The sequence below is a fragment of the Lepisma saccharinum genome, chromosome 4 (genome assembly GCF_977018435.1).
Source record: "Lepisma saccharinum chromosome 4, izLepSacc3.1, whole genome shotgun sequence".
NCBI lineage: Eukaryota > Metazoa > Arthropoda > Insecta > Zygentoma > Lepismatidae > Lepisma > Lepisma saccharinum.
The window spans coordinates 8,013,396-8,029,996 of record NC_139232.1 but is presented as its reverse complement, the minus strand read 5'-3'; the positions used below and the strand labels follow the sequence as shown (position 1 = coordinate 8,029,996).

Here is a 16,601-nt window from a genome sequence, read left to right as displayed (position 1 = left end):
TTACATCGTCAAGATTGGACCCGGCTTATATTTGGATATGAAAATGAAAATAAGGATTCTCAGCAATCAATGTGAATCTCCTCAGAACTCTGGAGCTCCTTCCCTACACCTCCTTCAACAACGTCTCGTCATTTCCTCTCCCCTCTTTACACATAACAATCCCCAGTTATTCAGGTGTCATCATTCCTACTCGCCCATTTCCTGCTCATCCTCCTCAGTAAATCCAATTCGGCAATCTGACATAAGCATTCCATGAATATTTCCCGACTGGACTGCTTGCTAACCGTCTGCGAGTAATGACTAAATTTCCACTTCCTGCTTTTCAATGATTATTCCTCCTTTCCTTTTATACACAATTACCATCTATTTACGGAAGTACTCGAGTGGCTGTTGTTCCTTGTAACCAACTAGATGCGCGAGTGCAGAGAGACAGAGTCAAATAGTGCTGCGAAAGAGACGGGGCTTATGAAAGTGAAATAAAGAGAAATGCAGTATCGTAGCCAATTGTGCACATAAATAGAAATTTCCAGCATCTTTCTTGCTTTTTTTTAAGAAAAGAAAGGGCACCAAGAAAACTTGAACCACAATTCGTGATGGGAGTTTTTTTGCCTCACCGCAGGGAACGAAACATGCGCAACCCCGACACGATTAGACTAAAACTTCCACTTCTAACAGCCTTCCAAAGTATATGGCTCAGGAGAAGTCGAAAAAATTAAAAATTAATTCTTGAGAATTTCCCTGCTCTTTCTTGGGGGGCGTAATGGATTCAGTGCCGAAACGGGGAGAGTACAAAAACTCCAAAATGTCCGCCTTGTGTCATTTTCTCTGCATAAAAGATTCAGAAGACGGATGGAGCCTTCGGAGAAAGCAATCCTAGATTAATTGAGCCCCTGACACTTCGCCCCGTATTTACATGGATCTGCACTTAAGGGGTCTACTTCGGTCTTCCCGGCGATCATAGGTAACAACAGAGTTTGACGAGTAGGGGCCTCGCTCCGGCTGGGTTATAATAAGAGGAAAGTTGAACCCTTTCCGCGCACAACGAATTCTCATTTTTGTTTGCATGCAGCCTCTAATTGAAATACGGGTCAGCGTTAATGTAAATAATGGATGCGTATAATTTACCTAATGCAAAACTGCACGGGGGAAGAACGCGCTGTTCTTTTGTTTCGTTGACGTGAAACCAAGAGTTAGGTCTTCAACATGGCTACCAGAAGCCAGTTCATCCATTAGTGACTTGTTTGTTCGCAACCTCTCGTCCTCGGAGTAGTGAAGTCATGAGCACTCGGGAGCTAAGTAGGTGTGCCTAGCTGGGAATGTATGTGCACTATTTTTTATCTAATTTTCATTAATTTTTGCTGCATCCTCTAGGCTTTCCGATCTTGCACCAACATGGACTTCGAGCCCACCCAATAATTAGCCTGTTATTATATTTTATCTCACGAATAAAGTCCCCGCGCTAATGAAAATATTGTTTTATCATTGTAGACTTAAATAACTCTCGCAACTTAATTACTGACTTGATATATTTGAAAATAATTTGTTACATCTCTAATATGATACTTTTTCAGTGTCGTATATTATTTACACTATCCGTGGTCACGTGGTTATTAGGAAGTGATGGAGGGTGACGATCAATAAACACTAAAAACTCTCAAAACAGGGAGGCAAGAAGCACCGAAAATACAAAATAAGCATTACTAGCGAAGAACACAGACATATTTTTCATAATTTTCCCGCGTTAGGCACGCAAAAAGGAGTTATCTCCGAAATAGGCAATTACGACTAAAATAGGCAAAACCAGCCACTATAAAATTCATGTGTTCGTCATAGTAATGCCCTGAAATGAATTTTAAACGGAAAACCACACATTTCTCAGCCTACTTATGAGCTAGATACATTGCATAAAATTATAAGACAAATCTCGGAGTCAGCCCACCCAATTGTTTTTCAATTTGCATCTTATGCTAAATAGCATCGTAAGGTCTACTTAATGCCATCTACTATCAGTCGATACCATCTTCTTTTTCCTAATCCTAGTGCATCTTGTAGTAGGTCCAGACTCTCTTTAATTTTCTTGGGGTGCAAGGGGTGACCCTTTCTGAGAACACTCAAATGTCAGCCTCCCCTCCACGTAGTACACCCTGGACTGCATTTTGAAGATAACATATGCTATGGCGTCTGGACCCATGCGCAGTATAATTCCACGTGGTTCTCGAGTTTGGTGCTAATCTTGGGTGTGTGTGATTGTACCTTCATCCATCTCATTTTATGATCACTCATCCCCATCTTCGCGATTAGCCAAAAGTGGCAGAAAAGTGAAGTAAAACGAAATCAATCAATCTTAATTTTCTTAGCGTACACAATAGCCTTTACGTGTTTCCACAAGTAAAAATCCAGTACTGGTAGGTCTGGCGACCATGGTGGCCGTTCACGTATGTAACCTGACTTCTGCCTCACCCTGTACTGTTAGTGTTCATCACGCTCTAACGATAAACCGCCACCGTTTTGGAATGTCATGCAAGAAAACATACCATTGCAGCCGTGCAATCGAACAGATGTTACAGCGTCTGAACCAATTGCCAGTATAATCCCCGTGGGTCTCGTGTTGTGCTTGTTATTGTTCTTTTATCCATCTCATTTTATCACCATTCATCCCCATCTTCGTGATTTGCCAAAAGTGCCAGAAGAGCGAAGTAAAATAAAGCAAATCAATCTAAATTTTCTTAGCGTACACGATGGCCTTTACATGTTCCCACAAGTAAAAATCCAAGGATTGTAAGTCTGGCGACCATGGCGGCCATTCACCTACGTAAACTGCCTTCTGACTGCACCGTTACATTCATCACGCTCTACAATGAACTGCCACCGTTTGCAATTTCATTCCAAGAAAACAGACCACTGCCGACGTGGAACAGAACAGGCTGTTTACCTAAAACTGACTCGTTCCGAAACTTTGTCCATCGACGCAGAAGACACGACGTGACGGGATTGCCAATAAAGAAGAAATATGGACTGCTACGCCGTCGCTTCCGGACATTTGCTACTCACGGCGTAGAGATATTATTTACAATTAAAGCCCCGGGACTCGTGCGGCAATTACGGCTAAATTAGCGCAAAAACTCTGCGAAACGTATTTCCTCGTGCTCTTTGACACGACTCTGGATTGTTTCATCACTTTATGCAAATTTGCGTTAATGGGAGTGATACGCGGGAGGGAAAGGGAGGCGGAAGAAGCTTAAACTTAATGGCAGGAAATAAGAGCCGGCGAGGAAGGAAATCGTTACACAAATGCAGAAGTGCGGCGGAAAATTCTCTGTCTTCCTCTCGCTTTGTCTTGTTTATTTCGAGGGGCTGGAGTTTTCTGTCTCCTCTGTTAGCTCGAATGAAGATCGCTTCGTGCTGAGTGGACCTGGAGATTCTCTCGGCGTTTTGCATGCGGGAGCTTCCTTACCTCGTGCAATTTTCTTCCCTGCTTTGTAAATTGTTGAAAACTGTCACGATCGACTTGAGTGAAAGAAGGTCCGCAAAAGCTGCTAAGACCGTACTTGAAGCATCATGCTTCGAGTCTCAAGCCTATTACCTACCTCTGTGGAATAGTGGTTAGGACAGTGCTCTACGGTGCCAAGGGTCCCGGGTTCAAATCTCGTCCTGATCATTGGTGTGCTCAGGGTGCGAAATCCTGTGGGGACGGGGGATTTCCCCCAACCAACAATCTTGGCCTCAAAAATCCCCCTACCAAAAATTTCTGGAGGGGAGAGTTTTTGTTATAAGAAACCAAACATAAACAATTACTTTTGACCTCAAATATACTTTACTAAGAATAATATCGAAAACACACACAAAGTAGAGTGGTTGTGAGTGTTGAATGCTCTCTCTCTCTCTCCCCTCTCTCTCTCTCAAGAGATCTTTGCCAGATTTACATCAATACTCACAATAAAAGTAAAACAAGCATATAAGACAATACTAACTATGAAATCTAATTGATTCATATTAACATAAAGCAAAAAATAAATAAACACTTTTAGTAAAACCACTTTTACTATTTCGTAATTTATTGACATTTTTAACCAGTTAGTGAAGAGGTTTATTAGGTACTTTATAAATATTTATGTATAAAGTAACAAATTAATTTCTTCATAAGTATTTAAGTAATAAAAATATATTTTTAATTATTTAGTAACTTATTCTTACATTTAATAACATTATTATAAGTATGCATATCGTATAATTTATAAATATGTGTGGGGGTGAGTTTGTAGATTAAGATCTTTCCCCCACCAGTCTTCAGTGATTTCGCACCCTGGTTGTTCTTCATGAGTGTCTCTTCTTCAATTCATCACCCATCTTCATCTTTGCCATTGGTGAAAAGTGGCAGCAAGGCGAAGTAAGATGAACTGAATCAATCAATCAGTCATCTTCAAGCCTTGAACTGGAAGCGAAAATATATTTCGAATTACACTTCGACTGCAGCACCTAATACGATCAATAGATAAAACTAAGAACCCATTGTTTTGCCCGCGTTGTAAACACTTATACGCTTTTTTGTCACCGCAGAAATCACATATCATATTAAGAAGTTATTGGTTGGTTGGTTGGTTGGAGTTGGTGTTTTAAGTCCACTTTATGCACAGTAAGGCTAATCGGGACTGGACCTACAGTTTAAAGTGGGATCCGAACCACTTGTGCCTCCACCGGGTATCGAAACAGAGACCCCGTGATTACAGGGCAATGACGCTACCACTGCGCCATGGGGGAGGCCCATTTTTTTAAGAAGTTATTATACTCACATTCTCACACAATAGGAGAACTTCACTCAACAGCGGGTGACTTTCGACTTGTGTGTCTTTTTGTTAGTTTCTTGTGTAAAATAGAAAGTTTGGGCGAACAAGTGTAGTAACCTAGTGTGCACTGTCGCGTACTGCATGCTGCCTTTGTCGATTGCTCCTTTAATTTGTGCTTTCCAACTGCACTAGGTGACGTCACTTCCGACAAGTCTGTACTTGAAGCCTGCTTTTTAACCTTTCGAACACGGTTTCAATCTCATTGGACGAGTGTGTCGGGTGACCTTCTCTACAGGCACTCGAAAGTCAACCTAGAAACTGCATCATTGAAGACTAACGAGGCTCTGTTGCCTGGAACCTTTCTTCTTTGGGGTTTGTGTTTTTCATTGCTCTTTCATCAATGTAATCACCATTGATTCCTATTGTCACGATTTGCCCAAAGTGGCTGAAAAGCGACATAAAATGGACCCAAACAGAGCCCATTCCTACACTCTGTCTCGGGAATCTGTGGAGCAGGGCCCCTCATAACTGTAGAGAAGTGGACAAAACGAGTGAGCGGAGCAAAGCAGTGCGCTCTGCTGCAAACTGCTGGTAGCTGCAGCCGCGTTTTACCTCAATGGACCCACTTCCACTCTCACGCGTTCATTGGTCGAGCCTTCTCGACTCACTAGTTGCTCAGAGACTTGTTTTCATTCGTTTGCTCCAGAGATTCCCGGGACCAAGTGTAGATAGTATTTCTGGAAATTCTGACTTTGAGCTATAATATTCTGATCTTTCATTTGGGCTATTAATTTTATTTTTGCTTTTTGTGACTGCATCCTTGAATTGAAGGAAAAATGCTGCATATATTGTATACTGTAAACATGAGTGTTGTTTCCTCTCCTCACTGTCCAATCCTCCACCTGGATGTTAGCCTTACTGTGCATAAAATGGACTTAAAACACTCAATCAATCAATCAATCAATCCACCTGGATGTTGTGGTCGTATTACGATATTGTTACCAAACTGTTTTTGGGTTTCAGTCTCAGGCAGGGTGTGGTGTTACTTTGCGGGTGTTCATCAATTTCATCTAATCATCATTCATCCTCGGCGTTGCGATTAGCCGAAAGTGGAAGAAAACTGACGTATATGAAAAATGCACTACCTCGCCGCCCAATCTTCCTCTCACGAAACCTTTACGGAATTTGGCGATACATGGTAATGAGGACAAGCATTGCGCAAAGTAAACTTTCCGAGCACAACGCAGGTATGGAGCAGAACTTGGAACAAAGGGAAGAGTGGGTGCCACACGACCGGATGCCATCCTCCTTGTAAATGCCAATCACTCCTTGGCTTTGTTTCCAGTGACTCAGCACGAACGCTTCCTTCGCTTTGTCTTTTCGTGGGTGGATTCGCTTCAGCGTTCAACTTTCCACGGGCCTTGTTCCTCCCAGAGAAGCAGATGCGAAGTGAGCTCGGAAACCGGAACGATAGGAAGATGAACTCTAGTGGAAGGTCTACATAACTTACGTTTTACCCCAAATATAAATTGTTGACTATGCAGAATATCAGAGCTGTTCAAATAAAAGAGAGATTTAATGAATAATCTCAAATATTTTATTGGCAGGTGACCGACCATACATGATTGATTGATTTTGCTTCTTTTTCTGCCACTTTCGGCTAATACCGAAGACGAGCATGAGGGACGATATGATGAAATTGACAGAGAAATCTGTGTTTCGAACCCGGGATCCCTGACGCCCTAGCGCGCTGTGATAAACACTCCGTCACGGAGGTATGTACGCTATGACGATGCATGACATTCTGGAAAATACAGTATAATTTTACTAATTAACAGAAGCGTATATTCTAGGGTAGCTAGGCTATATGCGAAGCCTGAAGTCTAGAGAATAAAATTCAGGAGAAAATCGATCAGAAATTGTAAATAGTATTATTCATATATTAGTGAGATAATGATGCTGATTCTGGAGTTGGCAACCTGATTTCATGGTTTTCTAAGGGTTGGCAACCTGGTTTCCTATGAGTTGGCAACCTGGTTTCCTATAAGTTGGCAACCTGGTTTCCTATAAGTTGGCAACCTGGTTTCCTATGAGTTGGCAACCTGGTTTCCTATGAGTTGGCAACCTGGTTTCCTATGAGTTGGCAACCTGGTTTCCTATGAGTTGGCAACCTGGTTTCCTATGAGTTGGTAACCTGATTTCATGGTTTTCTAAGGGTTGGTAACCTGGTTTCCTATGAGTTGGTAACCTGATTTCGTGGTTTTCTAAGGGTTGGCAACCTGATTTCTTAGGAGTTGGTAAATTTATTTCCATTCATAGCCTAGGACTACGTGACATATTGAGATAGCCCAGATCTTGGACTAAGTACGCGCCACTGCTAATTAGTCTTCCTTCGTGAAAACGATTGATTTTGACATTTCTTCGGTTCACAGTGTGTTCTCCCCGATGGAGTAGTTGTAACGTCGTCGACTTGGAATCGAAGGGTCCCGAGTTGCTACGCTACCCAGTTATTATCAAAGCAAGAAACTTACTGTACCTTTACTCCTCGACGGAGAACAAGGGACGTTTCAACCATACGCTGAGGCCATCTCAGACTTGGCATGAAATTCTTAAGACTTTTGATGAATTGTCGTTAGTTTCCACACTGCTTGTCAGTCAGCACTCAACACAACTTCCACTGACTTTGAAGGAAAAAAAACACCTATTCCTCAAAAAAATATTAATCTTGAAAATCTTTCTTCATTGCAATACCGAAACCATTACGTCATTCTGATATACAATTAAAGGGATTTTCTACTATTACGGCGGCCGATCCTAGTGCTGGCAAGGACAGTGGGGAGCGGGGAAGTAACCAATCCAGCGCAATAAGAAACTCAGCAGCCAGTAGAACGAGGTTCACGTAGTACTTCTTCCTACGGCGTTGTGTCTCTCACGGCGCCACTGCTGTTGTCTGGTTGGTCTGCGGCGTAATCCCCGCTCCCCACTTCCCTTGCCAGAACTAGGACCGGCCGCCGTAAGAGTAGAAAAGTTCTATAACTTCTAGCAACCGTAATACAACTTTCAGGTTAGTCAATAACCATTCGACTGAATTATAGAATTGCATCACAAATTTGACGTCATAATATGACAAGAGTACTTATTTTATATAAACAGTAGATCCAGCCTACTCCTATATGTGCATATAGTGGGTTTAAAACTTTAAAATTTCGGTTCAAAGTCCGCCCTGCATCTGGACTTTCTTGTTTCTTCTTTAACTTCCAACAGAACATCTTTATTTTTCGTTGCGCTTTCGTTTCAGCATTTTTTTTATTTTTTTTATCTTACCAAGTAATTATGCTCTGCAGTGCTTTCAGACCCTACGCAAGGAACATTTTACGACTTATTTTGCTACGCAAGTTCACCGAAATCATTTCATCACGTCGTGTAGTTTCGGAATGCTTCATTTTTTCTTCTGCCATAAAATCAGCGCACTGGCACCGAGCCAGATATTCTCCTGTGAAATGGGTCTGATTCTTGGATCTCTGCCTTGGAAATATCCTCGAGTACATCTCGCCACCCTTGCATCGTTTACGAAGATAGAAGAGGCATATTTCTCTCGGAGAGCGTAATTTGCCACGTGGCCCTCCGATTCTCTGTTCCGTTCGTACGTGCTGGTGATTCACTTTCTCTCGGTCTCCCCGACAGCACATACCCTGTCTCGGATATCTCTGGAGCAAGGCCGCGCATAGCGGCAGAGAAGGGGCAGAGCGAAGCAGTACACGCTGCTGGGAAGCCTGGTAATTGCAGTCACTTGCCTCCCATTCGCTCTCACGTGTTCATTGGTTGAGCCGTCTGGCGTCACTACTTGCCTGCTCCAGAGATAGTTGGGACAGAGTATAGTGGCTAACGCTGTCGCTTTATAATTACGGGCTTCTGGCGGAAAAATATTGCAAAGTGGTTAGGTCTCTAGTTGAGTTTTTGTTGTAACTCCGCTTTATCAAGAAATGCTAATCGGGACTGGACCTACAGTTTAAAGTGGCATCCGAACCACTATGTGCTTCCACCGGGTACCGAACCCGGGATTATCGATTGCAAGGCGACGACGCTACCACTGCGCCAACGCGGAGGCCCCAGGCTCAATTACGAGCTATCGAAGTGTTGTATTGGCTCCAATTGATTGATTGATTGATTGAATAATTTGGTATATTTTACTCAGCTTTTCTGCCACTTTTGACTAATCGAGAAGATGAGATGAGTGATGATATGATGAAATTGATGAAGAGACACTTAAAAAGAACGCTCATACCCAGGCCGGGATTCGAACCCGGGACCCTTAGTTGTGCTAACAACTTCGATACGGAAGTCGGCTTGAATTACTCAACAAAGCTATTGGGATATACCCGTTGACTATACAGGCCCAAAAGTCAGTTTCCCCTGAGAGAATATATACAGCTTGACCAAGGTAAGAACATCTCTGTGGCGCTGTAGTCTAGGACTAAAGTGTTGTTAAGAGTTCCACCGGGCAAACTGTGTTAAGGATTAACGTTATCTGTGTAGAGACTGCTGAATTATCCTTCACATATACTACAAGCATCGTAATTTTGTTCCCTCGTATGGGAAACTGACTTTTGGGCCACCCTATAGATTGTGAACTACTAATTTGATGATTTATGTCCCTGTATCTCTGGAGCAAGACAACGAGACGAAAGTATCTGCGCGAGTAGCAATTCGGAGAGGGATTGGCCAATAAACACGTGAGAGATGATGTGAGTGCATGTTGTGGAAAACACGGTTGCAGTTAACAGCCGTTTGCAGCAGCCTGCACTGCTTAGCTCCGCCCACTCGTTTTCTCCCTTTCTTGGCCGTTATGCTCGGCAGCGTGTAATTGCGACCGAATCTATAGTTTGAAGTGGTATCGGAATCGGTGGAATGTACCTTTTACCTCGATTAGAAACCGAACTGTTTTGGTTGCAATTTGTTCTCGTGAAATTTGTCTGACTGTAAGGTCAAGTGGTATGTAGAAATCTCTTATCGCCGGTTTGGTGGCAGAGCCGAGAGCGTTTCATGGTAACCTTTCGATGTTGCCGCCAAATTTCCCAGTTTCCAATCGCAATCTGGACGTGGGTGTTATTGCACCGGCGTACGCAGAGGGGAGGCTGTTGGGGCTACAACTCCCTCTGAAATTTTAAGAAAATGAGCAGTTTCAAATGAAAGCACCCCGGGTTCGAATCCTGGCCTGAGCATGGATGTTTGTGAGTGTCCATTCATCAATTTTATCATATCATCACTCATCCTTATCTTCGCAAATTAGCCAAAAGTGGCTCAAAAAGCGAAGTAAAGTAAAGCAAATAATAAAAGAAATGAAACTAGAACTCGGTGGGGGGGGGAGAACGACAGTTGTATATACACCCTATCATTTGTGAGAGTGCAATGTTCTAAATATACAAAATATCTTATTGTGTATCTCGCCTCCCTAGAACACAGCTGTGTGCTATCCATCTTTACAATTCCTGCCCTCCCCGAAAGAAAAAAATCCTGCCTACGCCAGTGTTTATTTGTGAGTGTCGCTTCATCAGTTTCTCATCAAACGTCGCAATGATCCAAAAATGAAGAAGAAAAAAAGGGCAACGTGTGTTCTATCGTTTTGAGGGTTTACACTCTCGTGTATTGAAAGCAGATGTGAAATTAGTAAACTTGGATCAAATCGTGACTACATACCCTGGCTAGTCTCAACTTGTTTATACCAGAACCAATATCCTGCACAGAAAATGCACCTTTCTTTAAATCTGGAGTGCAAATATCGAACATGATAAACCTTATCTAATGATATGATTGTGAAGACTTCTCTCGCACTTTTGTGTATTTTACCACTGATTTCGCTAGCAAACATTCAACTCGATAACACGCTATTTTTTTCATTTTTGTAAACATATTATATTCGTGTTAGAAGACTTTGTATTCGAACACCAGATATTAGATGAAGTAACGGTTTATCTTCGTTATATTCTTGGAAATATCTTATGAACAGCCACAGGAGCATACAGTTTCCTCTCCCGTTCATCGCCGTTGGCAACCATTGAAGGTTCCTTGAACAGGTAAAGTTAAATTTGGAAATCTGAGGATGAGATTTACAGTAGTTTAGGAATAATAGAAATATGACATAATGGACATTTGTGCGTCTTTGGAAGTGTCCCTTCCTTCCCTGGATCACACAAATCCCTTTTTCTTGTTCTCGCGTGCCCCCGTGTTGCCATATGTAAAACCTTCCTTCCTTGCTCAAAACCTTCTGCTTTCGCTGTGTACGGTTTTACCCTTCATGAAGATGCAACACTTATCACTGAATAAAGTCGGAGACGAGGTGTTATAAAATGCAGCGCATTTTGATTTTGGCAACGCAAGGGCAGGATTACATGGAAGCAGCTGGTTACATCGCCCAAACTCCCTCCGTTCGCTTACGGTAATTGCTTATAATATGATTTTCAAGTAACCTTGAACCTCTGAATGAACACAATCCATAACGCGGACGCAATTTCAAGACTTATTATCACTTATTTTCGTAATTACTGTCAACTTTCATGAATGGTTTCCGCAGTGAGCGTATTGGCAACAGAATTATTGAGTCTAATGACTGGTAATATCGATAAGTGGAGTACGAAACCATACACACAGAACTCGAAATGCAGAGGAAAGCAGTGCGCGCTGTTGCAAACGAGTGGCAGCTGCAGCCGCATCTTCCCCTCCATGCACTCGCTTCCCCTCACGCATTCACTGCTTAGCTTAGCTCTCTCGAGTCACTACTTGCGCAAAGACTTGTTCTCATTCGCTTGCGCCAGAGATTCCCGAGACAAGAGTGTAAGCTTGACATCCTTAATCTGATGTACCAGTGTAAAGGATGTACAGTGAGATCCATAAGTATTTTCATTAATTTTTCTCTTACATCCTATGTGTTTTTAAGGTATGGATTTTTATGTATGGTGGTGCAGAAGTTGTCAACAGCTTGTTTTGAGTTTTATTTTAATTCTTGAAGCTCTTATTGGGTCAAATACAGTGCACGAACATGGTGATGGACAATTTGCACGGTGATACTCATGGATCCCAATGTACGTGCTTGCTTTTTTCCGTTTTATGGTTATCTTAAACCGATATTGAAGATCTCACGTCTCCGGATTACAAAGCTCAGTACCTTCTTTGCCGCCTCAGACTTCCAGGAAAGAGCTATTCCCTGCGTTAAGCCTTGTGTCGTCATGGAAACATCGTTCAGAACACAGCGCGACGGTGTTTTCTTTGTCACCTCGCAATTGAATTTAAATAATCACCTTTCACCGAAAGGATATTACCCGACGCCCATAAATAAAACAATACGAGAAGAAAGGATCAGACGAGCCGAACTTTTTGGAGTGCAATTTTATTGCCGGGAGCTTGTTTCCCGTGAGTCTCTGGGGAAAGATTACTCTCGTCATCTGGAGGTTAGTTTCTTGGTTGGCCAGGATTGTCTCGGCTTCTCCATACTCTCGCCCTGAAAATCCATCTTCTATCCTATAGATTCTCTCCATCTCTCTCTTCGACCTCCCCCAGTTTTCCTCTTAAAATCGCGTTCTCTTCCAACCCGATCCCCTTCGGAGAAAACCAACAATCCTCCCCTTCCCCATTCCAGCATTCCTTTCCCCCCTTCCCAACTTCAACCGTCTTCTAGTTGCTTCTTGCCTCATTTCCGGCACCAGTCAGAAATGAAATTGAACAATCTGTTTGTCTTTCGATTCTGTCGTTTGATCTGCTCCTATCGAACGCGTTCGCTACTTGGAGCGAAATGAGGCAATCAGCCATTCACTGGAAAGGATTAGAGAAAGGGATGTTTTTTCTACCCTCACCCTCTACCCCGCACTCTGGTGATGCCGCATTCGCAGGGTAAATCTGTTCTTGGTCGTTTTTCTCGCTTTCTTCCTCCTTTCCTCATTGACGAGGGTAAAGTGTTATTAATGACGTCACTCTTCGTCTTCTTCCAGCTTTCTTCGGAATAAAAATGAGACGATTCTAATGGGATTTTAAAGAAAATAATCGGAATCGTTCGGGAAGCAATGGGGTAAAAACTTACTAGCAAACTTTGTATCAGAAGTCATCTTCGGAACTTGCTTATATAATACGTTGAGCAGATCGCGCTACGACGCCAGGGGTCTCGGGTTCGAATCCCAGCCAGTTAATGGGTGTTCTTTGTGAGTGTCCCGTCATCTATTTCATGTAATCATCACTCATCCACATTGTCGCGATTAGCTAAAAGTGGCCGAAAAGCGGCGCTAAATAGCAAAAATCAAAAGTTACATAGTGAGCGAAAATCTGAGTTTGTTTGCTTAGACGAAAAAAAAACACCACCATGCGGATCCCCGATATCACTCTGGGGTTGTCGGTTCGAATCCCGTTTTGTTTGTTGTCCTCGTCGATCCCATATACTTGAGGAAGAACAGCGATAAATACTCTGCAACACGGAAGAATAACGAATCCCCGCACAAAAGAAAATACACACACACACACACACACATACACAGAGAGAGAAGATATGCATAATTTCGAATGGAAGCAGTTGATGTGGATTAGACACTGCCACTTCAAAGAAACCATAATTACATATTTAAGCCCCGCGACAGGTTAAGTTTGCAGCAACTTTTCGCATATATAAACCCAAACGTACACGCACCATGTAGTTCCGCTGTAATAGTGCTGATTTTCTCGCTGTCTGTCATATAAACAGTCCGGCGGTTAAGGCGAGACTGGCATGCGGATGCTTAGTGGCATTATCAAGTGGATTAATACATAAAACCGTCTGCAAACTTAACCTGTCGTGGGGCTTAGCTGTGTCATTTGATGTCACGGACAGTGCGTCGAGTTTGCTTTGATACGCTGTTAGTTTTGTGTACTCGATCATGAACTGAAAGGGAAAGATTGGAGTTGAAAAGCTTAAACTCAAAAAGTTCAAAATTGAAATCTTTCAGATTCTTGCACAATAATCCACGGAGAGAAAATTGTCTTTCCTGCGTGCAAGGGTCTCGATCAGAAATTCATCCAGAATATTATATTTTAGAAGTGTGGATGTTTTCACGGGGCGCAAACGTAAATATAGAATTTGCAAAATTTTTGGGGGGACCCTGCCACGAAATTAGCTACACCCTGCCCCAACTATCTCTGGAGCAAAGCCTCGCACTGCGGCAGAGAAGGGGGAGAAATCGAGTGCGCAGAGCGAAGCAGTACACGCTGTTGGGAAGGCTGGTAACTGCATTCGCTTTCCCCCTACACTCAATCCCGTTACAAAGTAAAATGTGCCATTCTTCAATTTTCGAGTGAAATTGCCATGTCATACAAATTTGCATTGGACTCAGTGAAGCCTTGTGAAATTGGTAAACACAACACGAAAACAATTTATCTGCAGTATAGCTTCTAATAACATTTATCCTTAATGAACTCAGAAATGACCAAAATGTCACTTACCATGTTTTACACCCGACCCCTTCAATTTATATTTGACACGCGTAAGGATTCTAAACAGTGCTGATCCAACATCTGTATCACGTCTGTAATGTTTGCTAATAAAAGAAAAACATAGGAAAACAACCTACTGTTTAATTGCATTTTTTTTCGAACATCCTAGAAATATATTTAGATTTATTTCCCTTCATGTACGCACTAATTTGAATTGTTTGCCTTCTACAATACTATGCTACATTGAATTGTTCCCTTTATGCTGTATCTTAGTTTGTCCCCCATGTCCTCCAGCAGATCATTCTCTCTTTTCGTTTACTTTCTCCCAAAACACAACCACTTTTCCCAACCTTTCCACACTTGCTGCAGTCTGTTCCACAACTAATTTACTATGAAAATGTTGTATTAGTAATTTGTTCATGTTGCAACCGGTTGATTTCATGTTTCTCTTTCTTTTCAGGTTTACTGAAGTCATGGTCAGCTGACGCCCGCTGCCTGCCTCTTTTCTCACGTTGACACGTCTCAACCAAGCCTCTAGTCCGCCACGAACCAAGAATTTTTTTGAAGTGAGCCCTCTGTGATCGTCCCCCTTCACCGTCACCGCCACGAAATGGGTCTGATTCTGCTCCGTCGGAGGTCGCTGGTGCTCAAGTTGGTGCTCCTGGTGCCGCTCGTTTGGCTGACGGTGACGGTGATGATGTACGCCGACCAGAAGCACGTGCAGCGCCTCGACAACGCGATCGTCCCGGACGGGGAGCACCCGGCGCTCAAGCGGGACGCGGCCCCCCTCGTCCAGGAGCCCCCCGCTGCACCCGCCCCCAGCGCCGTTCGGTCCTCCGCCGCCGTCCAGCACCGCGACGACAACAACGGGCCGGCGGACGGGGGAGGGTTTCTCCTGCCGCCCAAGGACCCGGACGGGCCGGGCGAGATGGGAAAGCCCGTGGTTCTGCCCAAGAACATGACGGAGGACGTGAAGAAGTTGGTGGACGAAGGGTGGCAGAAGAACGCTTTCAACCAGTACATCAGCGACATGATATCCGTCCACAGGAAGCTGCCCGACCCGCGAGACGAATGGTAAGTCCACTTTTTGTTGTTAAGTGTGTGTGTTTTTGCATTTGTGTTATAATCCCTTAAGCCTGGTCCACACGTAATGTTTCGTTTGATACGTCTGGTATGATCATGCAAGACTGACGACGTAATATTATGTCGTCAGTCTTGCATGATCATACCAGACGTATCAAACGAAACATTACGTGTGGAAGGCAAGTTTGACGTTTTGCATGAACTGAACGAGGTTTGACGACCGCTCGAAAGACGGATGGGCTGGAGATGTGTTTTTAAGCAAAACGGAAGACAAGTCGTTGCATGTAGACGCACATCCGTCTAGTCGGTTGTATAGGTGTAAATTGTGCTTTTTAGGCGATTCACAGCTCGCGTCTTCAACTTACACAGCCATACATTTTTAAAACCTTGTCCCTAGGTTCAAAACATACAGTATCTGAAGTTCTGTGGATATAACTATTGGCAATAGACAGGTATTTCTTCGTATCAATAGATAAGGCCCATTTCACTTTTGATTTACATATACAGGTTTACTCATATCTTATTTACATAAGTTAAAATCTTGCAGCGTAGCCACTGGCTTCACGAGAAAAAAAATAACCCTTCAGTACCAAAAAAGGTGGCTGAAGGTATGTGTACGTGTGTACCCGGTTTCCCACATAAAATGTACTATTGAAATAATGTAAAAAGAGCAAGTGTGTGTATTAAAGGGAAGAAAGTTAACATCCCCGTCGGTTCACATAGTAAGGAAAGAAAGCTCGCCCAGCCGCTCCCCTTAGAGAAGAAGATACCTCTTATATCGCTGTACTCCGCCAAATATCTGAGCCACTGCTCCCCTGCCCTTCCTATTTATAGGCCCCGCTAATGACCTAAGTCATTACTGAAAACTTTCCGCTGGTCGGTTGTCCAGCGACACACCTACCTACCCCAACGGCCAAGAATTCGAGAAAAGCCAGTACAGAAATACACATACATACAATGTATAACATAAAAAGGATCCAGTAATGATCGCTTCATTACACGGTCGAACTTCGCTTAATTTTACGCCGGATCTCGTTGATGTTGGACGAGTAATGTCTTGTTTTTCAATTTCTGGGGTTCCTAGCGTTAATAATTTCCATAGGTGTCCACATCTATACGTAATTAATTATGTCTATCCTCATGTTTCTGCCGTAATTCACGGAGCATATTGACATGTGAGAATTTACCCCTTAAGTAATCACTCTCCAAAGCACAGTGAGCGATGTGCATTTTTCCATTCTCACCGTACTCACTGAAATTATACTTGTCGATAGTGCTTCATCCATG

At 43.0% G+C, this 16,601-nt stretch overlaps 1 protein-coding gene across 8 annotated transcripts in view; it reads left to right on the top strand.

The window, feature by feature from the left end:
- The window catches only part of Pgant9 (polypeptide N-acetylgalactosaminyltransferase 9), a 912,350-nt gene that overhangs the window by 637,294 nt on the left and 258,455 nt on the right, over positions 1–16,601 (top strand). For all 8 annotated transcript variants that reach the window (XM_083120278.1, XM_083120277.1, XM_083120271.1 and 5 more), the window contains one exon: positions 14,692–15,305. In XM_083120278.1, coding sequence (XP_082976404.1) covers positions 14,842–15,305 — 464 coding nt within the window. In that variant the 5' untranslated portion in view covers positions 14,692–14,841. The remainder of the gene's footprint in view (positions 1–14,691; positions 15,306–16,601) is intronic.